The 26,356-nt window shown below is 38.9% G+C and overlaps 3 protein-coding genes across 3 annotated transcripts; 2 read left to right on the top strand and 1 right to left on the bottom strand.

Annotated features, from left to right (window-relative positions):
- The first annotated feature begins 1,100 nt into the window (after positions 1–1,100).
- Positions 1,101–7,870, top strand: irf1a (interferon regulatory factor 1a). Its single transcript, XM_074625785.1, has 7 exons — positions 1,101–1,190; positions 1,284–1,383; positions 5,754–5,933; positions 6,026–6,181; positions 6,268–6,320; positions 6,536–6,626; positions 7,717–7,870. The coding sequence occupies exons 1-7, from the start codon at positions 1,101–1,103 to the stop codon at positions 7,833–7,835; spliced, it is 789 nt and encodes a 262-aa protein (XP_074481886.1). The 3' UTR covers positions 7,836–7,870.
- Positions 7,871–12,394: 4,524 nt separating this feature from the next.
- On the bottom strand, positions 12,395–18,426 carry cdc42se2 (CDC42 small effector 2). The gene is made up of 5 exons (XM_074612243.1): positions 18,294–18,426; positions 15,249–15,501; positions 14,524–14,625; positions 14,348–14,426; positions 12,395–13,084 (listed from the first exon to the last, which is right to left on the bottom strand). The coding sequence occupies exons 2-4, from the start codon at positions 15,300–15,302 to the stop codon at positions 14,352–14,354; spliced, it is 231 nt and encodes a 76-aa protein (XP_074468344.1). The 5' UTR covers positions 15,303–15,501; positions 18,294–18,426; the 3' UTR covers positions 12,395–13,084; positions 14,348–14,351.
- A 4,832-nt stretch (positions 18,427–23,258) lies between these two features.
- On the top strand, positions 23,259–26,313 carry nip7 (NIP7 nucleolar pre-rRNA processing protein). Its single transcript, XM_074612231.1, has 5 exons — positions 23,259–23,425; positions 23,533–23,619; positions 23,713–23,851; positions 24,630–24,770; positions 25,938–26,313. The coding sequence occupies exons 1-5, from the start codon at positions 23,370–23,372 to the stop codon at positions 26,055–26,057; spliced, it is 543 nt and encodes a 180-aa protein (XP_074468332.1). The 5' UTR covers positions 23,259–23,369; the 3' UTR covers positions 26,058–26,313.
- Positions 26,314–26,356: the final 43 nt, after the last annotated feature.

The following is a 26,356-nucleotide window of genomic DNA, read 5'->3' as shown; positions in this document are numbered from 1 at the left end:
ACAGATTCCGTGTTTGCTTCTCCCTGACGCTTGGCCATTGTTCTTTCAGCTCTCTGGTTGTTTTAACTGCGTACTTCTAATGCAGGACAAAGCTGTTTAGCGGAGAAGGAAGGCTCTGTGAATTTAACTTGTGTTCAGGTCTTCACCGTTCCCTACCCCGTGAGATTTAGTTCATATCTTAAAGGCAGGATTGGTTGAGATTGTAGAAACGTTTTTTGTTATTTTTCCCGACAGCAATCAATAAATCAAATCCTCTGACAAAAAAAAAAGAGAAAGAAATCAGGTATCTGTAGCAGGTGCAGGACTGTAATAAACCCGTCCAATCATTACATTCTGCCTGTCTACTTGCGTGCAATCTGCCCGTGTGCGCGTCACCGGAGTCTCCCACAAGCTGCTAGCTTGATAGCTGTGAGTACTAACAATAGGTTTGTTGTTTATGTTCATAATGAGGCTTTTGCGGAAGGTCTGAGGGACGGACTGTCAGTGTTGCCGACTTGGCGACTTCCTCTCTAGATTTAGGGACTTTTGGAGCTAGCTACCTATTTTCATTGGAAAAGAGTTGGCAACATTGGAATCATTTTTTTCGGATGGATCATTTTTAACAACCTATACTCTTGCTAGTTTCTCAAGATCGCCCACCCTTCCTTTAAATAATAATCCAAACTTTAAAAGGAACAATTTAATTTAGTTTTCTTCACATATGAATGAAATTCTGAGATATAGGCCAATTGTATTTACAAAATAAAAAAATGAAAAATCAATAAAATAAAATCAATAAAAAAAAAATCAAGAAGGCCTCGCGACCGACCGTTAAGCCTAGTGGGGGTCGTGACCCCCAGGTTGGGAACCACTGGCCCACAGTAACAGTATTTCCTGTAACTGGAGGAGCCACTTCAGCAGCGAGGGAAGTTATTGGAGAAGGAGAAGGATTGTCATAACTGTGAGGTCTTTGATTGGAAGAATGCAGCGGAGGAGGACGGGTGCAGCCACAGTAATCTCTGACTAAATCTGAACTCCTGAGAAATTTTCTGTTACTGCTGAAACTCCTGTGTAGCTGTAGCTCCACCTTTCTGCTGCACACCTGAAGCTCGGACTGCAGCATGCAACAACCAGGCCGGCTGAGGCTGAGGCCGTGGCTGGAGGAGCAGATTCAGTCTGGGGGATATCCAGGAGTCAGCTGGCTGGACCAGGTAGACCCCTCATCACACTCAAACACATGCATACACACCTGGGCAGCAGACAGAGAACAAGGAATCATGAAATACTACATTTTTATTTTACAGTCAGCACGAATCTTCCAAATCCCGTGGAAACATGCCGCTCGTCATGGATGGAGTATTGACCGAGATGCTACACTCTTCAGGAGCTGGGCCATGCACACTGGTAGGAGACCCACACCAACACATGTGTTTTCCCCCCCTCGTCCATTCAGACAATTTCTTATTATCTTTTGAGTTGACTGCTCATATTCTATAAATCTAAGGCACTTTGCTTGATACCTTGTGTTCTTACATTTACACTTGCATGCTGATGCTTTGAAGCAGAGCAACAAAAGAGTAAAACCACAGTATGACAAGCTTATATTGTACTTTACATATTATACCAAGCTTTTATTTGCAAACTCTAGTAACAAAATGGACTGCCTGTGTCAAAAGCCACAGCACTACAGCCGGGCATTATAGTTGAAATTAATGTCATGATATTGATGATAATATTTTTATAATGTCAAAATATATCACAATGTGCCAAATTTATTAAACTAAACTAACTGTGTTCCACTGTCATGTGTTTGCACATGTAAAACAGATCTTAAGTGACTCTCTTTCTTTTTTTTAACTCTTGCCTCACTTCATATTTGGCATTCATTTTATCAGTTTTATGGGGTGGCTGGGTGGTTAAGACGCAGACGGTTCAGTTCTGACCAGGGATCTGTCAAAGAAGTTTAAAATGCCCCAAAAAAACTGGTTTAACTGGATGACTTTAATCATGAGAAATGTCCGAAGTATAATCCTCAGTACAGCGTATCATTTCTTGAATTTACATAATGTTTGGAAGAAAAATAAAGTTTCTAAATGTTATCTAAAGTTAAAATGTGCCTGCAGCACTTCACCATTTTCACTGCATTTTGGAAAATATTTCAACCATCCTGATGAGATTTGCCGGCAGGTCTGTTTCCCGCTGCTAGTAGAAGTCTTTCCAGTTAAGAGCAGCCAGCGTTGTATTGTTCAGTCTACAATGTCTTTTGAGATTTACCACAGTGATATCATGATCACAGTTTCCAGCTAAGCGGTAAGAATTTCACAGGAATCTTAGATAGCACCCGTATATGCCAAATATGCCAACACTGAATTCAAACGAACAAACTTGGAAAAAAGATGATTGATCTTTTCATGTGTTTTTTTTGGTGTGTGCACATTTACAACCTTTCCAACCCAGTACTCCCTGTTGCTGCTTAGATTTTCAGGATGTGGATGACTTTGTTTCCGAAATCCACAAAATAAGAAACATATACATTTAATTAGGGTTATCAAAGTTAATGCGATAATAACGCTTTAACGCAAATTTGTTTTAACACCACTAATGTCTTTAACGCATTAACACAACTTGCAATTTTTAAGTTGGCATGTTCAAAGGGGTCCCTTGACCTCTGACCTCAAGATATGTGAATGAAAATGGGTTCTATGGGTACCCACGAGTCTCCCCTTTACAGACATGCCCACTTTATGATAATCACATGCAGTTTGGGGCAAGTCATAGTCAAGTCAGCACACTGACACACTGACAGCTGTTGTTGCCTGTTGGGCTTGAGTTTGCCATGTTATAATTTGAGCATATGTTTATGCTAAATGCAGTACCTGTGAGGGTTTCTGGACAATATTTGTCATTGTTAATTGATTTCCAATAATAAATATGTACACACATTTGCATTAAGCAAGCATATCTGCCCACTCCCATGTTGATAAGAGTATTAAATACTTGACAAATCTCCCTTTAAGGTACATTTTGAACAGATAAGAAATGTGTGATTAATTTGCAATTAATCGTGATTAATCATGGACAGTCATGCGATTAATCGCAAATAAATATTTTAATCGATTGACAGCCCTACATTTAATTCTATTAATAATAATTTCATAATCGTCTTGTGTAAACTGTCATAACCAGATGTTTTTGTTCTATCTGCAATCTAATTTCTGTATGTTCTGAGTTGAGTAAAGTTGTCACACACATATCACACCATCACACACTCCAGTCTTGGGAAAGTCACGCTTTGTGATTGTGGCTGCATCACATCATGGGAAAGCTCCAGTTCAGTTGCTGTGAATGTGCAGGGTGATCATATTGCTGTCAAAGTACAACAGGACTGCTTCACACAAGATCTAGAATAAACATATGCATCAGTTTAATATGTAAAAGCACACTCTGTGTACAAATGGTATGTTCTAAAGTTCAGCTCCATATTCAAGAGATTTTAAAGGCAGGGTTGATAATCTTGAAAAACTAGTAAGAGTACACTTGTTTTTAAAAATTATCCAAACGAAAAACCCAGCCCAGTGTTACCAACTCTTTCCCAATGAATGTAGCTGTCAGATTAGGCCCGAATGAAATGAATGAATTGATTCAAGATTCAATAATTTATTGCCACATCAACCACAGTTGGAATTAGGAATTTATTTTGGTGCGCTCAACAACAAAACATATAATCACATAACACAAACAACAAAAACATACTGCCACAATAACAACACAGTAACCATATCATGTTTTGATTCAGGCCTAATGAAATTATTGGTCGGGCTTATAACAGCCCTGCGACAACCTCAGATACCAGATTTGTTTGTCTTTTTTTTGTCAGAGCATTTGATTTATTGATGTTTGTAATGAGAATTTCAACTAATATCACGAAAATGTTTTTGAAGAACACTACCAACTCTTGCTTTAATAAAACAAAACTATGAAAAAGTAACAATAATATAAAGCACACAGATTATATAACTGAACCATCAATAGGCAATTTTCTGTTACATGGTAAACAGTAAACACAGGTGTAATTGATATAATTAATGGTAACACTTCATTTTACAGGTCTGAAAATTTCATGGTAATTAGGTGATAATTAGCAAGTACCCTATTTGATATTTTTTTGGAATTACTGCCAAATTACCCCAATATTTACCTCAAAATTGATCGAAAATTACTTTATTATAAACATTATTTATAATTATACTACTTGAGAAGCGGCTGTGCGCTGCTCTTCATCGGAGGTGGAAAACCAAAACTAACAGAAGACACTTCTGATCAGGAACAAATCTCACCATTGTGAGTTTTTTTAAGAAATTTCAAAAGAAGTTATTTGCTAATTATAATCTATTTATCAGCAGACATGGAAATAAAGCATATCAATTAACTTTGTATTTTTTTCCTGGAAATATATTAAATAAATTACCAGCTATTGGGAAATAGAGGAATATAATTATTAAATAATGTTTATAATTAAGTAGTTTTGATACATTTTGAGGTAAATATTGGGGTAATTTGACAGTAATTCCACAGAAATTTCAAATAGGTTACTTGCTAATTATCATCTAATTACCATGAAATTTGCAGACCCATAAAATGAAGTGTTACCGAATTCATTTTGGTCCCATTCTATTTAGTGTCATAGGCATTCCAGTGAGCCAGCATGCGCAATACCTAAAAATGTAAACAGGGCTATAATCGATATTATTAATTACACCTGTGATTACCCTGCAATGCCATGTCAAGATGGCTGCTCTGAAATGGGCAAATTAAACCCCAACAAATTGACACAAAACTTCAAGTCTCTTCTTTTCAAGTCATTAATGGTTGCAGCATGAGTGTAATATAGCTGCTGCAAACTGTGCTGCTTTTCTTCTTGTTAGCCCTTGTCTGCTGTAAATGATCCATAGTGAATCTTTGTAAGCTCCAGTGATCTTTTTACTTAGGATGGTAATTATATTCAGAGAACTGGCCGAGATCCAAATCACACCGTGGTGCTAAATATGAGAACTCAACACACTGGATGAAGTCACACACTCGATGATAGATGGTGGCAGCACAGTTTGAAGGTATAGTTTGTGTGTTTTGAAGTGGTATTGTATGAGGTAGTTATCCGTAATCAGTGTATTACCTACAGTAGATGACGGTCAGCACGCCCCCAGCTTGGAGAAACAGACAGGAGTACCGCCGAAAAAAACAGAAAGGAAGCCAGTGGAGGGAGGATAGGGTCATAATGATGACATTTATGGGTAATACGCCAGGTTTAAATATACAGGAATTTTCCTGTAACATCCCCTGAAAATCTTGTTTCTGCTGACCTCCAGTGGTTAAACTTCTCACCTTGCTGCAGTGATGCACCGGTGTACTCCTGTGACATCTCTGCTGGGTGTGGAACAAAAGTACACTTCTGACCACATGTAACCACAGCCGACCAGTGATGCCAGATAAGTCAGAGGTGAAACACACTTGAAACTTGAAGCAGTCATTCCTGCTTTTCCGCCTACAATAAGTTACTCTTTAAACTATTTGTCAACTGACACAATAAGGGCCACTAGATGGGTCCTGCTTTATTAACTAATCCGAGTGCCCTATCTTAAAGAGCATTTATGTATCAAGACAAGACAACTTTACAAAAAAGGGGGATTAAGAGGGGCCCAACCCCAAAACTTAGATCAATTCTCACACACACACACACACACACCAATGGTTGTCTGTACACTTGTTTACTTCAGGACGATACCGTCCAGGCAAAGACAAGCCAGATCCCAAGACATGGAAGGCAAATTTCCGCTGCGCCTTGAACTCGCTGCCTGACATCTGTGAGCTGCGGGAGCACAGTAGGAAGAGAGGCAGCAACGCCTACAGAGTCTACAGGATGCTGCCCAGCACACAAACACACAGACGCAGGAGGGGTAAGACGCACTTTTTAAAATGGATGTACCACTTCAAAGGTAAAAAAGACCTCTCAGACAGACCTCATTGTCCTGTCCTCCCCTTTTCTCAGGGCTGCGGTTGTTCAGCAGGCCTCGAGGAAGAAGTTCAGGTGATGATACACACACCACGCATGCTTGGCAACCCACAACAACAAGACCCATGTCAGAAACACCACAGAAGGTGGAGAACCCTGCGGAAGACACGTTTGGCATCATGCAAACACACGGTGAGACGCTTGTTGTCAAAGCATTTGATTATATAAGACATTGCCTCTGTAGCCTGGTAATGATGATAGTTATTGTTGTTGTTCAGGGACGTGGGAGGCCAAACCAGAGGAGCAAGAGCAGAATGAGGCTGTGTTTAAGGTATCAGACTGACTGAACATTGTGTGGCTTATCCTGTCATAGAGACTCTCTCACTGGCAGAATGACTGACTCCCTAAAAGTTCCCTGATGAAACTGCATCCTATTTGACTTAACCGCTTAGAGATCAGTTGCATATTCCTGGGATGCAGTTTGAGTTGTGTAGGTGGTGCTCTAGGTCTCTATCTGACTGACTGTAGGTATTTTGTCTCCCGTAGTTGATGGACCACTTAAGCAACACTGACGTCTGGAACCAGACTGGGGATCAGAGAGGATGGAGAACACACACACTGTGGGACCACTTGCACTGTACGGCACTATAGAAATATATATATGTGTCCTTATACACAAATATATACAGTATGTGTGCCTGTGTGTATTAGGACTGTCCTTGACTTCTAAAGTCTGCTTACTCCTACAGTTTTATGATTTCTTCACACAATTGATTTATTGAGTTAATTTAAAAATCTGTCAGATTGCATCAGCAGCAGGTTATTACTGCGTGTTCACAGATGAATGCAGTGCTACAAAAAGATCCAGTGCTGATTAAAGGGGACCTATTATGCTTCCTTTCCTTTAGTGTGTTATATAGTTTTTTGTGCATGTAAAAGGTCTGCAAAGTTACAAAGCCCAAAGTCCATGCAAAAGGAGTTACTTTCCCCCACAGAGACACTGCTCCTGAACTGCCTGAAACGCCTTGCTTGAAGTCATCCCGCCTTCTCTTCTGTAACGTGGTGATGTCACCAAGTAACAGTTACATAATACCTGCCTAGCGGCTAGTTTGGCACGCTCTCAAACAAAGCTAATTAGAGTGGAGCTGGAGCGGAGTCCAAATAGTTTGGTTCAGTTGACCAATCACAACAGCAGGCCAGCAGGAGGCTTAAAACAACAGGAGCTCAAACAGAGCGTTTCAGACAGAGGGTGAAAAGAGGTGCTGCAGCACAGCCGGTTTGACAAATATAAAAGCATTTTTTGATCATTAAAGCATGTAAACATGTTCTAGTAGAAACCCAAAAGACAAGTATGCACCTGAAAATAAGCATAATAGGTCCACTTTAAAAACAAAATCTGGATTTTAGGGGGAGTATTATTGTGAATCATAGATGAAATTAAAGCACATCTTTCTTAGTTGACCAAGCCACAAAAGGCCAGTTAAACATGTAGGCCAAAGTCCATGTGTGTGTGAGTGTGTGTGTGTGTGTGTGTGTGTGTGTGTGTGTGTGTGTGTGTGTGTGTGTGTGTGTGTGTGTGTGTGTGTGTGTGTGTGTGTGTGTGATTAACCACATGCCGCAGTTGTCAAAGAATATAAACTAAAATCGAGTAATTCTGATGATAGTTAAGAGTTCCTATCTGCTCCTGTCTTTGCATGTGTGTTTAAATGTTGTTTTCTGCTCCTCAGGTGCTGGTGATGACAACCCGTACTCTCTGCACACAGAGAACTACACTGATCTGTTTGGTCCAAACTACATCAAGGAGCTCTCCGACTGGTCCACACATCAGCAAACACTGATGCTGTAGCTGTACACCGTACGGCTTATCCTCCGGCTCGCTGTGTTAACCAAATGTTTGACTAAAAGCTGTTTTTCCTTCAGGCTTTCTTGCTAACCTTGTGATGTCCTCCTGATGAGCTGACCACTAAAAAAGGGAAACAAGAGAGGGGGAGCAGACGGAGAATATTGCTCTGTCAGTCAGTCAGTCGGTCATTCTCTCTGCTGAGCATGCTGAGGTGAAGATCCTGTTCCAAGCCAAGCTTTACCTCTGTCATCATCGCCTGGGTTCACTACGGTTCAGTGCCTCAAACTCACTGACATGACACCAAGCTCACGCCACAGCTCACAGAGAAAACAGATCTCATTTCACTTCAGTGCAGGATCAGTTATTGTTCTGCTATTTCTTTGAGTTTTACTGGATGTGTAGCCAACATACAGTACACACAGTACATACGGTAAATGAAATGCAGAACACAGAGGCATGACATGTGGCTTTAACAGTTTGTAGACTTGTTTCTGAGTGGAGTCAATAAATATGGGCTACATTTATATATATTTCTCCTATAGATGCGTTTGATTCCTATATTTTTATGCTTTTGGTTTTACCATTTTTAAGACTTCTCAAAGAGATACTCAATTTTGTATATTTTCATTTTTTGAGGCAGCATGTGGTGCAATTTGTTTTATATCATACAACCTGTTTTGTATTTTTAAAATAAGCGTGCATTTACAAATTGTAAAAGCAACTAAAGCACATTACCTTATCAGGAGTCTTTAGATCTTGTGTGTGTGTGTATATGAACTGAAGGCGGTGGCTTCAGAAGCTGGTGTTATCACTTCAATAAAATTTATAACCAGCAGTGGAATTATATTCGGCAATAACCCACCGTCATTATTACACTTGAATTGATGTGATAAATAAAAAGAGGCTGACCTGTAACGTGTCCTTATTGTTTGTTGACTTTTAAAGACTTGTGCATTTTACCATTTTAAGAAAGACATTTTCAACAGCACAGAATATTCAAGTAATTAGATCAAATATAATTTGTTGTGAGCGCTATAAATAAATACGCTGTCTGCTGTAGTACCAAATAAATACAGCCACAAGTAAAACTATAACTCACACTTCCAGGTTCAGTTAACAATGATATAATCGGCTGAAATCTAATCGCTTTAGTCAACTGGCTAAAGCCACAAAACCTCAGACATAGATATTCACAGCAGTTATTTGTGCTTGTGCTTAACAGGCCTTTCTCGTGGTACACATTTTGACCTGTCCTAGTAGGAGAAGCTCAGGTGCAAACAGTAACACTAATAATGACTGTTCCTCTGAAGTGTCTTCACGTCAGCATGCACAATACCAGGGCCTTGAACTTGGCACACCTGAATGTAATGGAGCCTGTAATCACACCTGGGCTCTTCCTGCTCGGCAGGACTTCATAACAAAAAGACCTGACACATGATGTTAAACCTACATCAATAATTACCAATACAGTTATTTACAGTACATTTACTCAGTTACTTAAACCTGCAGTAGGCAGAATATTTTGGCATCATTGGGCTAAAATTCCACAATAACCTTTCAGCATATTGTAATTCAAGTGCTCTGAGAGATAACTAGACTTCTGATCCTCCTCATGGCTCTGTTTTCAGGCTTTAAAACATCTAACAAATCATTTTACAGCTAAACAGTACACTACAAGATGTTTCTGAAAACATTTTATGCGAGAAATAGACATTACAGTAACAGAATATTGATTCATATTTGATCAGCGCTGCCTAATTTGACCGTTTGACCGGAGTTTGTGAGTGATTGACAGCTGCTCAGAGATGGCAAGGCTCCAGCTCGGCTCTGATTGGTTTTTTTCCTCCAGTCTGTGAAATCTTGCAGATGCCATTTGGAGCACCGGACGACACCAGAGGCACATGATTTTTTTCAGATTACCTGTCTCATGCAGGATATAGTGACAGTTTTATAAAAATAACTTCTTTTAATCATATTTTCTCCATTTCTACCCACTGCAGCTTTTGATTTAATGTTCTTGTACTTTATTTGAGTATTTCCATTTCTTGTTGTTTTTCTACTTCTACTCCACTATATTTCAGAGGGATATATTGTACTTTTTACTCCACTACATTTATTTGACAGATATAGTTACATTTTGTTAACATAAAAAACATTACAAGTTTATAATAAATTATATAGCTAACACATTGTCAAGATGAAAGCAGTGGTTCCTACCCGTTTTGCTTGTGACCCTCTACAAAAAACTGTCTGGTTGGGGCCCTTCGTCACGTTTCAGATGTCTATGTGTTGTTGGCAGTTGCACCAAAGAGACATTTCCCCTCTAAACTTCTCAGGTTTCATTTAAATAACTGTCAAAGGCCCATAGAGGTGAAATGTTCCATTATTTCACAAAAACAAGCAAAGGTTAGAGAAAAATAAAAAAATTAAAACAGATTTGTGTTGCAAAACTTTGTTTTATCTTTTTTCCTCTCCAATCAATCATCTCACGACCCCTTCAAATTTATCTTGTGACCCTTTGAAGGGGACCAGATCCCTAGGTTATGAACCACTACTTACAGTAGTTAAAAGTAGCTCCACCTCGACCCGCTACAACAGGAAAAAGCTGCTAACACATTGACACAACTGTATTAAAAATATCATTAGAAAAAAGAAATCAGTCAGAGGTGCCATTTTTCTTTTACTTTTGATAAGTAAAATGTTTACCAAAGTATGATTTTGAATGCAGGACTTTAACCTGTAGTGGAGTATTTACACATTGTTGTATTGGTACTTTTAGTTAAGTAAAGGATCTGTGCACTTCCACCACTGATTACTGACAGGAATACTTTTTGTATTTTTGGTATTAAACATTTGTGCTGTCCTCCAGAATGAGCTCAACCATCCCCTTTATCACCCCATATATGGGCGTTTTGGCCTGAATTGAAAACATGGGACACACAGTTGGTCAAATATCAACATTTAACATTTATTTCTCATTGTGTATTCTGAAAAATGCAGAAAAAAAAGACAGATGAACTTCCCTTAAAGTGGGAACTACATATCAGGCAGTTCCTGAGGGAAAAAAACAACAACAAGAAAACGCTGCTCTGCCTTCCCAGTAATGTTGTACAGAAAAGTAGCCTAAATATGTCTGACCTTGAATACATATAAACCATGGATCCATTACTTTCATATTACGTATTTACAGTATCATCACAAAATAAGTCCAATGACAGGAACCCCAAAAGGAAACAATTTGTTTAAGTCACATTCAACCAGTCCACTAGCACAGCCTGCTGGTCACATCATATACTGCAATCCCAGTATGTCTTCACATACTACAGCATTCAGCACAGAGCTGGAAAAACACTAACTAGACTACACATAATGTGGATCTCTTTTCACATAGGAATTACTACAGAAACATTGAAAGAGGAACAGATGAGCACTGTGACAATACTTTAGCCTGATGAATCACATTATTAAATCTGTGCTGGGAAAGTGGTTACCAGCAGTTTTAAGGCTGTAAATGATAAGATATTACAAATGTGACTATATCTATCAGGTAATTCGTCCTGCCTGGTACCAAAAACACCAAATATGTCATTCTTTTTTATCATAAATAGTGTGACAATAGCACTCAGTTTAACACCAATTTACACAGACTTTTGCTTGACTTAATAGCACAACCACATTCTGTTGTTAGTCAATCATACGATGTACATGGTGGACAATAATGACATGTTTTAATAGATCCAGGCCTGCTGGTTTGCTCAACACCTGTTGATTTCGTAAGCAGTGATGGGGACATGCATTCAATAGTCATACTGCTGCTGCTCTGCCACTATTTGTAAAGATTTCATAAAGGTATTTTAAATGGAGCCTGGCTCAGAAATTTGGACTACATATGGCAATACTGAGGGACGACCAGCTGGTCAATATAAACAAAGATTATTAACTCTATTCTGATCATTAACACAACTGACAACCAGCATAATCAGGCAATAAGAGCTGCACTTATTTACTTTCCTCGAAGTGAGGAACCCTTTATAGAAAGTTCTCTCTCTTTGAAAAAGGAGATAACTTTAAACATCTTTTAACACTGAAGCAACTTAATCACAAACACTGCTACAAAGTTGAGTCGCACCTGTCAGCTTTAAGAGGTCTGGCATTTGAGTTTTCAGAGAAACACAAAACTACTAAAGGGATATTTCTGTCAAGATTATATCAGCCAAGAAATTACAGAAAAATGATTTTATGGCAACAGAAATATAACATTTCATGACACGACTCTGTTTGTAACACAAACAGGAACAACAAAAAGGAAATGGTATATACTGTAGTTAGACTACAGGTCTGAGAATACTGTTTAATGTATGAAACCTGACCAACATTTGTGGCGGTGGTTGCAATGGGATTTGGTTACTTCCAAGTTTAATTCTACTGTTGGTACACAAGCCTTGAAAAGAAGAAAATACATAGAAAAATATGAATCCTCTTGGAACCACTAAGCTCCGTATTTGCAACATCAAGCTGCCGAACGACACCAGTAAAACAAATGATGAACATGACTTCAGAAGGCAGATTAGGAAGTTCATAGTTTATTAAAATTCTATATGGTTCAATCTAAATGAGTATAAAAAAAACAGTTGAAATCAATGCGAAATTCCTAAGCAAGTGTGAGTGTACAATGTATGATCCAGTGTACTCTACTCATTTCAAGTTTATTACAAGACAGCAATCTTCAACCCTGAAAGCAACTCAGAGGACAATGAGTATTTCTCAGAATAAAACAATGAACATATCGCTTTTTGCCTTGCCACCACAGCTACCTGTCCTTTGATAAACCTCTGAGAATAAAGAAAGATGTTCCAAATCTCCAGCGTGGCCCAGCCACCATGAGGTCCGTTTACAAATCAGATAATAAATACAGGCATCCAAATTGGCTACAACAGCAAATATTTTTGAAAATATTCTCCTCATGCATACACACAAGCATACGTCTGACTGAGATTATGAGCTTTCTAAACCCTCTTATCTATTCTTAACAGTTACTCTTTACAGTGCAACAGTATGGCAGCAAATGGATAGCAGTGCTTTCATTTAAAAAAAAAAAGAAAAAAAAAAGGAATGGAAAATAAAAATATATACAACATTATGGAAAAGCAGTAGTTTCATCTTTTGGTCCTGCGTCCGTTACAGACAGAACTGCTTTTTTTGAAAACGCTTCCTCATATCAACAACAGTAGTTTCCACAAGACTGTGAAGGGCTGCAAGGAGGAAAAGAGTGAAGGAAATGTTAGGATCTCAAATGCTAATGATGTAGTAGTTGGGGTGTGGTGAGGCCAAATCACACTATTCTACCATCAAATCTGAGCCTGCTTGCTCAAAGTTTGGGAAAGAAACAGGCGTCAGACGAGTGCCGACTCTGAACATTTCACCTGTCTTGTTTCTCCAAACATGTTTGATATTGTTGGGCTGAATCTGTTTAGGCACCCAGAGTGACAGGGCTTAAAAATAAAAAAGTGAAAGGGACCATGACAATATCCAGTGGGAGTTTAAAAACAAGGCAGGGTGCAACATAGTTAACTAGTAGCCTGAGGCCAGTAGAAAGGAATGCCACAGCCAAAATCAGGCCAGTGTTGAAAAACACAATGAAAAACATCATTTTAATGACAGCTGAGTCACTGTCACCAGGAAAATAGAAGTGGTTATCTGTACAACGAAGCTAATTAAGAGGAACAAGGACATTCAATCCTTCATGGAGGGAGGCCTGAATTCCCCTAATAAAACCAGACTACATTCTGTACAAATATGTTCTTTCATTTTAGAGCTACATAAGGCAAGCTTGCTCTTGTGTGTAAGGATGCTTTGCCATCATTTGTTATGAAAAGTGTGGGTGGAGGCAAGTCAGGGACTTTTAGTAGTAGATGTTAACTGGGAAGTCTTTAAATTTCAGTATTGGTGTCTTTCTCATTGAAAGCAAAAGTGTTAAAAGGTAGATGCTAAAGTCTAGAACTTATTTGTATTTAAACATGTGTGTGACCCATGTAAATAAGAAGTGGACGTAGTCACCGTGAAGTCACCCATGGTTTGTGGACTGCCGTTTTGAAGTCTCGAGTTCAGCATTTTGGCTGTCGCTATCTTGTTTTTTGCAACCACAAGTGACACGAGAGGGTGGAGCTAAGTACAACCGAACACTGAATAAGACTGATTTTAAGCGACCAAAATGTTACAATTAGCTTTCATGAACTGAAAACACACTGTGAAAGGGTGAAAGTTCTAAGATGAAAACTTGTACAAATCCCAGACCGATCTACTTGCTTTCTTTGGAAATGAATCTCTCACATACTGCATGTCGATTATATTGTGAAATCTGTAGGTAATAAAATGTTCTCTAAAAACAAACTTGACCTTTTAAAAGTCACTAATAGCAATTTGAATAAAACAAGTCTACGCTGGGCTTGTCTGGCTTTGGGGTAGTGAAAGTTTAGTGGCTGAATATCAGTTCCACAAAGTAAAGAGTCTCTCACCTTGTTACAACTGAGACCCTTCAGATCCTCCATGCACGTAGCCCCCTTTAGATTTCATCTGGGCTTGAACAAGGTCCACCTACAGACATTAAGGTTTAAATGTTAGTTGACTGAAAACTTGTGTTTGCGTTACTCTGTTGGTCGAATATTCTGTAAAAGATCACGAAAAAACCTACCGATGCCAATCCGAGTCCCATGTCCCCCGAGCCTACGTGTGTGGTGTGAACAAAGTTTGTCGGCTCCCCGATCATGGTGCGATCGATCCGTCGCCGCCGTTTCTGAAAATGAGTTAACATAAACATGCACTTATTTAAAGATCATTAGTCTTAACATCCTAAATACATTCAAGGTAAAACTACTAATCAGTGTGGATGAAGAAGAGGTAAACACAGCCTGCCCATCCCTCTCCTGTACACATTCTGAACTTTCTTTCATAAGTAGTGAACCAGTGCTGTGGAGCATTAACGGAGACAGAGGTCGACATTTATGATTCCTTTTATCTTATCTGTTAGCCGACTAACAGCTGTTAGATTGGCTGACTACAATGAGGCACAATGACGAGTTGTCACAATAATAGACCTTGTTGAATCTAAGTAAATGTCGTGACAGACAGCGGGATGTGGCTAGCTAGAGGCCCTACCACTTTCTTATATAATCTATAAAAGAGGATGTGATATATACTCACAGTGTTTTTGAAAATGGTGAATATTCATAATTTTCAAAGCTTGAGTAAGATGGAAGATACTGTTTATGGGCCAGTACTCTGCATAACACCAGAGAATACTGCTCTGTTTATTAACCTAGATTATATCTAAAAGGCATTTCATAACAATTCCCCACAAGGCCACTACATTAAATATTGGGTAAATCAATTTGTCTTCCAAGTTGGTTTCATACTCACGGGTTGTGGCTGCTCTGCAATGCAGCAGCTGAAACAAACCCAGAACTCAGTCATTCTGACGCTGACGAAGAAGAAGAAGAAGCCGCAGCAGTTTCCTCTCTCTGTTCAGACGTCTCTCTGCGCCTCTCTTCCTGTTTGGTGTTACCAGAGCCACAAACACACGCCGGAAACTGATGACAGACGCAGACCACTGGTTTATCTGGGCTGAACCGTTGGCACAAGAAATGTTCTCCCAACACAGGGCAGCGCGCTCCTGTCAACAAGTGGAAGGTGTGGGGGGAAAAACAAAATTGAATGCTGACATATGACAAATTAGTTGTTGTTGTAAAGGTCATCCATAACATCTAGTCTACACTTTGTTTTTCCTGTCAAGTTGTAATAGATTTGGATTAGCAACTTGTGGGCACCTTCTTGCTAAGCACAGGTCTAATTGTCCCTGAATTAAAGGTATTGTATACCAACAACATTTTTAAGTGAAAAGTAGTATCATGTGATTGATTTAGTAGCCAGTTTTGTGCTGAGCGTGCCACTTCCTTCACTTGAGCAGGTCTCTCTTCTGGCAGAGACCCACAAATAATCAGGTCACGCCTTGAGGCAGGGACACATTGGTGTACATATAACTATTATAATGAATAGAAGGATTTCATATTTACATTTACTTTTTTTTTAATTAACTGCTGTTACATTTACTGTATATACATTTTGGGTATTCTGACACTCTCATATAGAGTAATACGTTGTGCAACATTAAAGAAAACATTGGAAGAAATTGGGTCAACGTGTACTGTATGTTTCAATGTGGGATCCTGAGCAGTCACCTACTATAAACACATGTCGTCCAAGTGATCAATATGTTTCACTTCTCCTTTTGTTCGTCATCTATGGTGGTAAACAACAAAGTATTTGATTATAACCTTGGGCTTTCATGGCCACTGATCAGCCTATGCTTCAGAGTTCATTATCATGTTTATAGCACTGCAGCCATCATAAGCTTCCCATTTTAATTAATATCTCCCTGGAGCTGAAATAATTTAGAGTCTTATTCCATTAACTGGACAGACAAGAAAATGTAGAAAAGAAAATTGGGAGCTTCATCTGACAAAATGACTGAAAATGCCTGTTACTACTTAACATTTTATGTTGCATAGCTACTACATATCCTATATAGGGCTGAAACTAATGATTACTTTCATTGTCGATTAATCTGTCGATTATTTTCTCAATTAATCGATTAATTGTTTGGTCTGTAAAATGTCGCAAAATGTTGAAAGATGCGGATCAGTGTTTCCCAAAGCCCAAAATGACGTCCTCAAATGTCTTGTTTTGTCCACAACTCAAAGATATTCAGTTTACTGTCATAGAGGAGTAAAGAAACCAGAAAATATTCACATTTAAGAAGCTGGAATCAGAGAATTTAGACTTTTAATCAATTATCAAAATAGTTGGTGATCAATTTAATAGTTGACAACTAATTGATTAATCATTGCAGCTCTAGTACTATGCCATAGGTGAAAAACAATTGCTTTTAGGAATATGTGAACTTCAAATGGTGACTCAGGAAGACTCTTGTGTCATAGGCCTATGTGTTAAGATGCCTTGTTTTTTTTAGTTTTAAGGCTGTCCCAAACTTATATTTATATTTTGAGAGGTGTCAGTGAGTATAATGGATTCGCTGTGTATAACTTTACTTGGCAGCATCTGGAAAAAACAGGACCAAGCATTTTATTTCAGCCATTATTGCTGTCAGACAGGAGGATCAAATGATCTGCCAAATGCAAAGAGCTCGCTGACAAAGTAGATTTCCTTATTTGCAACTCTGGCTGACATTACACATGGCTGACATTCAGCTGCTACTGTGCAACTCTCCTGCAGATGAATCATTTTATCAGGTGCCAGATTGAGTGCAGAGGTTACTTAATGACTGTTGAAAATCCTTTAAAAGGATCAATTACTCTGCCTCCGATCTAGGATCACGCGAAGGTAATCTGTATTTACAAACAAATGGACGTTGTGTACCTTTGCACCGCTTGCGGTAAAAAGGCTCTCCTTTTAACACAGGGGTCTGCAACCTGCGGCTTCGGAGCCACATGTGTCTCTTTAGCTCCTCTCCAGTGGCTCCTTGTGGATTTTTTTAAATGGAAATTAATAACTGTTTTTTGTTTACATTTTCATTTGTATTTATCATTGTTGTAGGTCTAATGTAAAACGGTACGACGGAGTATTAGGGCCACATTGAGGAAAAACAATAGATCTGAGATTTCGAGAATAAAGTCATAATATTACAAGAAAAAAAGTCATATTACAAGAAAAAAAGTCATAATATTATAATATTACAAGAAAAAAAGTCGTACTATTTCGAGAATAAAGTCATAATATTATAAAGTAGTAATTTCATTTTTTACGTGTCACGTTTTTTTTCTCGTAAAGTTATGACTTTATTCTCGTATTATTATGACTTTTTTCTGTAAATCTCAGATGTTTTTTCCCTCAATGTGGCCCTAATACTCCGTAGCACATTGTCTCTCTGGCCCTCACTGCATTAGACTTATATACTATAAACTCAGACTATAAACTGTGTTACCTTCATCACAATGATCACATGTTTTGCGGCTCCAGATTGTTTCTGTTGTTGTTTTGCCTAAAATGTCTCTTTAGATAGTAAAGGTTGCTGACTCCTGTCTTAACCCAACTAAAATCACAACTGAGTGAGATTGGATGTGCATTAGATGTTGCTGATGGCATCCTAGTGTTGTTTCACACTAATGATTTAATGTAGTTTAGTAGTGCTCGGTGGTTGCCTGCAGAGAGAAGCGGCGTTAGCATCACCAGCTGCTAACACAGTTAGCTCACAAGCTAACGCTTTCCCCACTGACAGCTAGCTAGCCATTAGCTCAGCAGGCTAACTGAGCTCATTTTCGAAGGTGTGACTTCAATGTTTCCACAAAAACGTAAACCTAAAACACATTAATGCTCACGTAACTGTCAACCAGTTATATAAAACAGCTTTTACCAACAGTTACGATGCTTTTAAGTGGATAAACTCACCAGATGTCGGCCGTGTTTGCGGAGTAAAGATCGACTGAAAGCTGAAGAATGCAACCCAAAAAAAACACAACCCGGAACTACGCTCCCTGATTACGTCACGCGAGTTCCGCTGTCGAGCGTGACGACATCCGGCTGACAACAAGTACTGATAAACTGCAGGATGTTTTATTTTTATTTTTTTTATTTATTTTTATTGAGAAATTTACATTACAATATGGCATCGTACAGAACAGTCCACAACTACAAAGGAACAGACGAGCTTGGAAATTGGCGTACAGTGCATAAGAGTGTGGATGAAGAGAGAAAAAAACACAAAACAAAAAAAACAGAAGTAAGGGAATGTAGATAGATAGATAGTAACTTTATTGATCCCGATGGAAATTCAAGTTTCCAGCATCACAGTTCCATAGTGCAAAACATGTTAGTAAAAAGGCAGTAAAAAAGTTAATAGTGCAATGTACAAAGTACAAAAAAATATACCAGATATAAAAATACAAGGAGATGAAGAAAACTGTTAAAACTGAATATAGTGCAGGGTAACAACTGAGATACAGGACTATTAAAAAAGTGCAAAAGAGACTGTTAAAAATGATCATAGTGCAGGGTAACTCCAGTAGCTTAGTCTATGAAAGTGCACTGTACTGATACACCACAGGATCTTTTTTTTTTATTGAGAAATTTACATTACCATATGACATCGTACAGAACAGTCCACAACTCCAAGGGAACAGACGAGCCTGGAAATTGGCGTACAGTGCATAAGAGTTTGGATGAAGAGAGAAAAAAACAAAACAAAAAAATAGTAAGGGAATGTAGATAGATAGATAGTAACTTTATTGATCCCGATGGAAATTCAAGTTTCCAGCATCACAGTTCTATAGTGCAAAACATGTTAGTAAAAAGGCAGTAAAAAAGTTAATAGTGCAATGTACAAAGTACAAAAAAATATACCAGATATAAAAATACAAGGAGATGAAGAAAACTGTTAAAACTGAATATAGTGCAGGGTAACAACTGAGATACAGGACTATTAAAAAAGTGCAAAAGAGACTGTTAAAAATGATCATAGTGCAGGGTAACTCCAGTAGCTTACTCTATGAAAGTGCACTGTACTGATACACCACAGGATCTTTTTTTTTTATTGAGAAATTTACATTACCATATGACATCGTACAGAACAGTCTACAACTACAAGGGAACAAACAAGCCTGGAAATTGGCGTACAGTGCATAAGAGTGTGGATGGAATTTGATGGAATTGGATTTGGAATATATTAATTATTTCTTTTTATAAATATTTTTGAGAGCTACAAGTTCTTTTAACATGGTCGTGGAGCATATATTTGTATTCTGGGGGTATCGTTCCTATGCAGAAGGTAGTTTACTTTATTTATTGGCTACACTGAGGGCGTTTTATATTTTAATAATTTGTTTATTTATTGTGTTGAGTTGAATGTGCTACTTATTTTGTACTGTAATTACCTTGTGCCCTTTCTACCTTTTTTCTTTTCAGCTGACTCGCTGTAAACTGCTCAGAATTCCAATGTACTTAGGTGCAAATGGCAAATAAAACTCTTGAAATCTTGAAATGAAGAGAGAGAAAACAACAAATCAATACAAAAACAAAGTGAGGGAATGTGGGAATAGTGCTATAGGGGTTCTATGTAAGGTTAAGGTCCTCAACTAACCTTGAAAGCTTCAAAGCATTCTTTTTTCTTCATATGTTTCAGAGATGAAAAGTAAGGACACAGCTCCTTGTGAAAAACATAGAAATTTGGTCTTGATTTCAGGAATCTATTTTTATGTATAAAAAAAACTTTCCAAGAATGATTATGGAATTGATTGCCAGGTCTGCAGGAATTACAGTATCCAGAGGAATCACCTTTTACAGTCACTAAGGAAGGCAAAACATCCGGACTTTTCATTGTCAGGTCTATTGGGGAATACGGCAGATAACATATATACTGTGAAATTATTCAGTTTTTAAGAGAAACTGATTTAGTTAAACGAATCCCGAGTTTTCCTCATTATTATTATTATTATTATTATTATTTATTTATTTATTGTTACTTATTTTTTTTTATACTTTATTTTTTCCCTTTCTTCAAGGCTGTTTTCATATTTGCAATCCACTGTTCGTAATTACAACAGTCTATAAACCAACTTTTAAGTAGATGAGCTTACATACAAACCCATCAAGTAGACTAGGGAAAACAACCTCTAGCGCAAATATATAGTCGTATCATTTAAATGGATCACATGCATCCTCCTTAACTTCAGGTCACCTCCAAGCATATGTGCATGCTGTTAACCCATGTAATTATATTTTTCCTTCTGTTAGACTCAATCTCTTCTCAAAAACATCCTCCATATTCCTTATTTTGTAAGTTCCCTTTTCCATAACTTTTACTTCTTGAATATTTATTTATTTATTCTTTTTTAATTTGATTTAATTTGATTTAATTTGATTTAATTTGATTTAATTTAATTTAATTTAATTTAATTATTTTATTTTTTTTTATTTTATGCACAATCTCTTGCAACTATCTGGACTACTCCAGTAGTCCAGATGGTGGCGGTAATGCACCTCTAAGATGGTTTGCCAACCGCCAATAAACACCAAAGAAGGTCAGTTGATGGAGAGGGTGAATGAATACAAATATCTGGGTCTATGGTTAGACAGTAAATATACATGGAATGTTCATATAAAACATCTGGAAACAAAATGCAAAAAAGTAATAAATTGACTACGAGCTGTGGCTGGATGTAACTGGGGGGCAGATAAACAGTCATTGATTGACATATATATGGCGATCATGAGATCAACAATAGATTATGGTTGTATAGTTTATGGAGCAGCAGCAAAGACATCATTACAAAAAGTGGATAGAGTACAGTGTAGAGCATTACGGTTATGTATCGGAGCTATTAAGTCAACACCCATTAATGCAGTATTAATTGAAGCAGGAGAGACTACACTTGAATTAAGAAGAGAGAAATTAGCTCTAGCATAGTGGGTCAGGTTAAAAGGAAGCGGAGAAGAAAATCCTACAAAGGTAACATTACAAAACTGTTGGGAATACTCTAAGTTTCAAGGGTATGGATTTGGATGGACAATGGAAGAAAAAGTGAGGACATATGGATTAGAGGCCTTAGAGTTCACCAGGTCGACACCAATAAGCAGCGTACCCCCCTGGCTGCTCCCAGAAGTTAAAATAGACATGAGTATCATTGAAAAGAAAAGGGAATGGCAAGTAAATGAAGTGGGAGTTAAAACAAGTGTGTACCTAAGGAACAGCTATAATAATTATATTAAAATATGTACAGATGGATCCAAAAATAAACAGGAGTGTGTGGGAGTTGGTATATATATTCCAGAATTTAAAATATCTATTTCCAAAAGAATTTCAAACCAGGTATCGGTGTACACAGCAGAAATAGTGGCAATCATTATTGCAATGCAGTGGGTTGAGGAGGTCAGACCTGACAGAGTGGTGATATGCACGGATTCAAAAGCTGTTTTGGAAAGTATACATTCAACAAAAGCTGTAAGGCAAGATCTAATCATTGAATTGTACTATAGCTTGCTAAGACTACACAGAGGGGGTATAGATGTATTATTCTGTTGGGTTCCAGCACACGAGGGGGTGAAAGGAAATGAGTTTGCAGATAAACTAGCAAAAAGTTCACTGCAAAAAGACATTAAAGTACCAGTTTTACTTGGGAAAGGAGAAGGAAAAGCTGTGATTAAAAGGAAAGGAGTTGAGATATGGCAGAAAAGATGGAAGGAGGACCAGAAAGGAAGGAGATATTTCAAAATACAAAAGTCGGTCATAACAAAGACGTATAAAGAAAGGAACAGAAGGGAGGAAATCATCATAACAAGACTCAGACTGGATCACACAGGTCTTAATGGCACTTTGGCTTTAATGGGGAAAAGGAACAGTGACAAGTGTGGGGATTGTGGTGTTAAAGGGACTATTTGTAACTTTCAGAAATGCTTCTTAACAGCGACACCTGTGGCCGTGAAATCAACGAAAGTCAGCTTCGAGCTCGCGCTTGCTCGCTCTAAATATACCTGAACGAGCATCGCTCAAAACAGTGAGGCGACACATGTCAGCTAAAACCACAATATCACTCTATATTTCAGCTGCTTGGCAGTAATGTTAGCTGACCAGACGAAGGTCTCTCCATGAACATGATTTAGATCTGATCTTAGTGTTGGCTTTTCCTGCCTCTGCGCAGGCTGATGCAGCGGGGCTCTGCAGCGTGTCTCCTTGCGCTCTCCGCCCGCAGCCGGAGAGAGCAGGGAGACACCGGCACCCGGTAGGTAACGAGACGATAACGTTACTCGCTGATGAGCTCCGTCACTTCACAAGACACGGGAAACCTCTGTTGGTCTGGAGGAGCTGCAGCATTTATTTCTGCACAAACGTCCACTGAACATTCACTAGATATTCTCAGAGCTAAACTAACTCCTCTGCAGTGTGTAGTGAGCGTGCGTTCACGTCTAGAGGTGGAGCGAGCTGAACGAGAACGCGCGCGCTGTCTGAGTGATGGCAAGCAGGCAGAGGAGGAGAGGCAGCGGCCACACGCGAAAGCGCATATGCGAGCGCGCATGTGTGGCGACCTGCTACATTTATACGCTTAAAAAGTTACAAACAGTCCCTTTAAAGAAAATGTGCAGCATATCCTAACTCAATGTAAAAAGTATGAGGCTGAAAGAAAAAGACTACAGGACCAAGTCAGAGAGGAGGGACGGGATTGGGATCTGATGGGGATACTGGGAACAGAGGGTGAGGGGATTGAAGGCACCAGGAAGGCATTATTAATGTTCTTAAGAGACACAGGATTGGTGGATAGAATTTAAGAGTAGGAGTAAAGAGCAAATGACATGTTACACACTCTTGTACAGTAGGTGGCGGTATGCACCTTAAAGTTGGTTGCGATCCGCCAGAAACCGAGAGAAGAAGAAGAAGAAGAAGACGACATCCGGGTCTGACCCACGTTTTCACGTTTCTCTCACAGGATATACAACAACTTACTCGCTCTTAAAAGCTGCTTTTAAATACTCAAAATGAGGCCACTGACAGACGAAGAGACGAAAGTGATGTTTGAGAAGCTGTCGAAATAGTAAGTGGACGAAGAGGACATGTTTTGTTTGGCTATTTAAGACTCAAATTAGCTCAAAGTGTTAGCCTGCTCGTGTGTGTGAGCCATGTGTTTTTCTCCCTCAACAGCATCGGTGAGAACATCAAACTACTAGTGGACCGACCTGACGGCTCCTACTGTTTCAGGCTACACAATGACCGTGTGTACTACATGAGGTAATACATCATAAACATGATCTGATAGAAATAATTCTTCTAAAATCGTTCAGAAATGTCATGAATCCTCTTTTTTTTCTCTTCTGTCCGCAGTGAGAAGATCCTGAAGTTGGCCACACACATCTCCCGGGACAAGCTGGTGTCAGTGGGAACATGTTTTGGAAAGTTCACAAAGACCATTAAATTCCGCCTGCACATCACAGCTCTGGATTTCTTAGCTCCCTATGCAAAGGTGATTATGGGTCCTCAATTTGTATCTTTGCTTCCATCATTTGCATCTCTCCTACCGAAGGAGGTTGGAGGAAGTAGCAAGTCCTCTTCAGTAGAGCTTCAATTTGCATTGATGTCAATGAAGTCCGAAGGCAGGCCACCCTTATGGTTCAGTGGCATATGTCCATTCTTAGTGGTGTTCCACTGTTGGCCTATTGGCATATGACACTTGACTGACTGAAGTAAAACAAGAGCTGGTCCAGGTTTTACTCAGCAACCAGATGACAAAACCCTCCCTAAAAGCTCCCTGATGTTTACAGTCTAAAGTTCATTCATCCAGCCATATGTGGCTATTAATAATATGGATATTTCTGAAGCTGTCTTAAGTTTGATGGAGTATTAGAGTGATTTAAACTGTTAATGATTGTTTTGCTTCTAGGGCATGTAACAATGTAATAACTAATAAATTAACTTCTTGCTGCATTGCGTTTGCATCAATTATATCATCCTTGAATTGCGATATTAGTTATATTTTTGGCTTTGATAATCTAATAGTAATCATTTGATAATGCGACTGCAGCCCTGCTTCAGTTTGATGTCAATGTACTGTATGCATGTGTATCTGTGTGAGGTTGTCCTGGTGCCCTGCCTTCACTTAGCTAATGTTTGTGCATACAACGTGTCCTGTTTCTATTCTTTTTTTTTTTAATAGTTAAAACATTTCATCTCTACCATTAAGATTACGTTACGTATACTCTTGCATGTATGAATAACTTGAAGCTCCCTGTCATGTCTTTCAGTTCAAGGTGTGGGTGAAATCTGGAGCAGAGCAGTCTTTCCTCTATGGGAACCATGTGCTAAAATCTGGGCTCGGGAGAATCACTGAGAACACTAATCAGTACCAGGGAGTTGTTGTCTACTCCATGACGGATGTGCCACTGGTAAGTTTTGGAACTATGATGCTGTATTGCCTACAGGGCGTTTTTGTCAGAAATCAATCACTTTCACTAGACTTCTGCACCTCCTCATGGCTGTTTTCCAGCCTTTAACGGGAGACGTTTGCCAATCACCGGTCATTTGAGAGAGAGAGCGTTCCTATTCGCTGTTAATTCGACGGAGGCAGCTGTCACTTGGCTATCAATCACTCGCGAACTCAGATCAAACGGTCAAACTAGGCAGCGCTGATCAAATATTTATTAATATGCTGTTACTGTAATGCCTATCTCTCACCTCAAATGTTTTCAGAAACATCTTGTAGTGTACTGTTTAGCTGTAAAATTAGAACGTTTTCTCCGGCTGGTGGGCGGTGCTTGGCATTTCCTCAACTGATCTCAACATGGCTGCCGGGTCACAAACTCTTACTAGCTTGACCGTTTGATCAGAGTTTGCGAGTGATTGACAGCTGCTCAGAGACGGCAAGCTCCAGCTCGGCTCTGATTGGTTGTTTTCCTCCGGTCTGTGAAATCTTGCAGATGCCATTAGGAGCACCTGAGGTCACAGAGGCACATGCACTACTGTCTGGATATAGTGACCGTTTTATAAAAATAACTATTAATCACATTTGCTCCAATCTTGCCTACTGCTGCTTCTGGTTAAACAAACTATATTCAAACACTCTCTGTGGACAGGTGTTGTAAATTAGTGTTTCGCTACAAACCCTTAACAGTGTATCTGATCCCTGTGCATAAAAATGTATGTTACAATTCTTATGCTACTGTGATGTCTGTATAAAATAAACTAAACTTAACATTTATGGAAAAAAAATCATTCAAATTGAAAGGGATGAGGTTAAAGATGTGATTGATTTCTCCTCACGTTGGACTGTTAATGGCTTATATTACTGCTGGGGCCACTTGTGCTGAAAATGCTCATCGGAACATGCTTCACAAACGAGCATACGCTGCACTGAGATGTTAGAAGTGCGGCCCTCAGTTGCATTTCTTCACAACAATGCATCATTCCTAAATTGAATGTGTCCACACTCTTTATGTACCAAAAATCTGAATACCATATTTAGTTTTACTTTAGATCATATGACGAACAGATTTTGATCTTTGTCCTTGTTCAGTTTTTTTTTTTTTAAAGCAGTTATGTTTCTTATTTCTCAGGGTTTTGGAGTGGCAGCCAAGTCTACCCTGGAGTGTCGGCGAGTGGACCCCTTGTCCATCGTAGTGTTCCACCAGGCCGACGTAGGAGAGTTCATTAGGAGTGAAGACACGTTAACATAAAGACACATCAACAGCTGGACTTTCAAATGCCCCTTTTCTTAATCCATTTCATACCCAGTAACATCCACACCCAGATCACCGGCCCATATTTCCAATGCAGTCGAGGGACTGAAACTAAACCCTCTACTGACTCACCTTGGGATACTGCTGCCATCTACAGGATTCGCTCTTCATAGAGCCTCCTGATTAAAAGGAAGTGTTTTGTGCATTTCTTCTGTAAATGTCCTTTTTCAAATAAATCCATAATGTCTTTGTATTTATGTGTCTTGGTGAGCTTGCTACTGTATATAGGGCTGCAG

The sequence above is a fragment of the Sebastes fasciatus genome, chromosome 2 (assembly GCF_043250625.1).
Source record: "Sebastes fasciatus isolate fSebFas1 chromosome 2, fSebFas1.pri, whole genome shotgun sequence".
Lineage (NCBI taxonomy): Eukaryota > Metazoa > Chordata > Actinopteri > Perciformes > Sebastidae > Sebastes > Sebastes fasciatus.
The sequence above is the reverse complement of the archived record's forward strand: the minus strand, read 5'-3'. Positions and strand labels throughout refer to the sequence as shown.

Coding starts and splice junctions, on each gene's coding strand:
- irf1a (XM_074625785.1), top strand. CDS start 1,101: ATGCAACAACCAGGCCGGCTGAGGCTGAGGCCGTGGCTGGAGGAGCAG. Junction 1,384..5,753: donor GAGCTGGGCCATGCACACTG/GTAGGAGACCCA, acceptor TGTTTACTTCAG/GACGATACCGTCCAGGCAAA. Junction 5,934..6,025: donor AACACACAGACGCAGGAGGG/GTAAGACGCACT, acceptor CCCTTTTCTCAG/GGCTGCGGTTGTTCAGCAGG.
- cdc42se2 (XM_074612243.1), bottom strand. CDS start 15,302: ATGACTGAGTTCTGGGTTTGTTTCAGCTGCTGCATTGCAGAGCAGCCA. Junction 14,626..15,248: donor TTGCAGAGCAGCCACAACCC/GTGAGTATGAAA, acceptor ACTCATTTTCAG/AAACGGCGGCGACGGATCGA. Junction 14,427..14,523: donor TGGGACTCGGATTGGCATCG/GTAGGTTTTTTC, acceptor TAATGTCTGTAG/GTGGACCTTGTTCAAGCCCA.
- nip7 (XM_074612231.1), top strand. CDS start 23,370: ATGAGGCCACTGACAGACGAAGAGACGAAAGTGATGTTTGAGAAGCTG. Junction 23,426..23,532: donor TTTGAGAAGCTGTCGAAATA/GTAAGTGGACGA, acceptor CTCCCTCAACAG/CATCGGTGAGAACATCAAAC. Junction 23,620..23,712: donor GACCGTGTGTACTACATGAG/GTAATACATCAT, acceptor TTCTGTCCGCAG/TGAGAAGATCCTGAAGTTGG.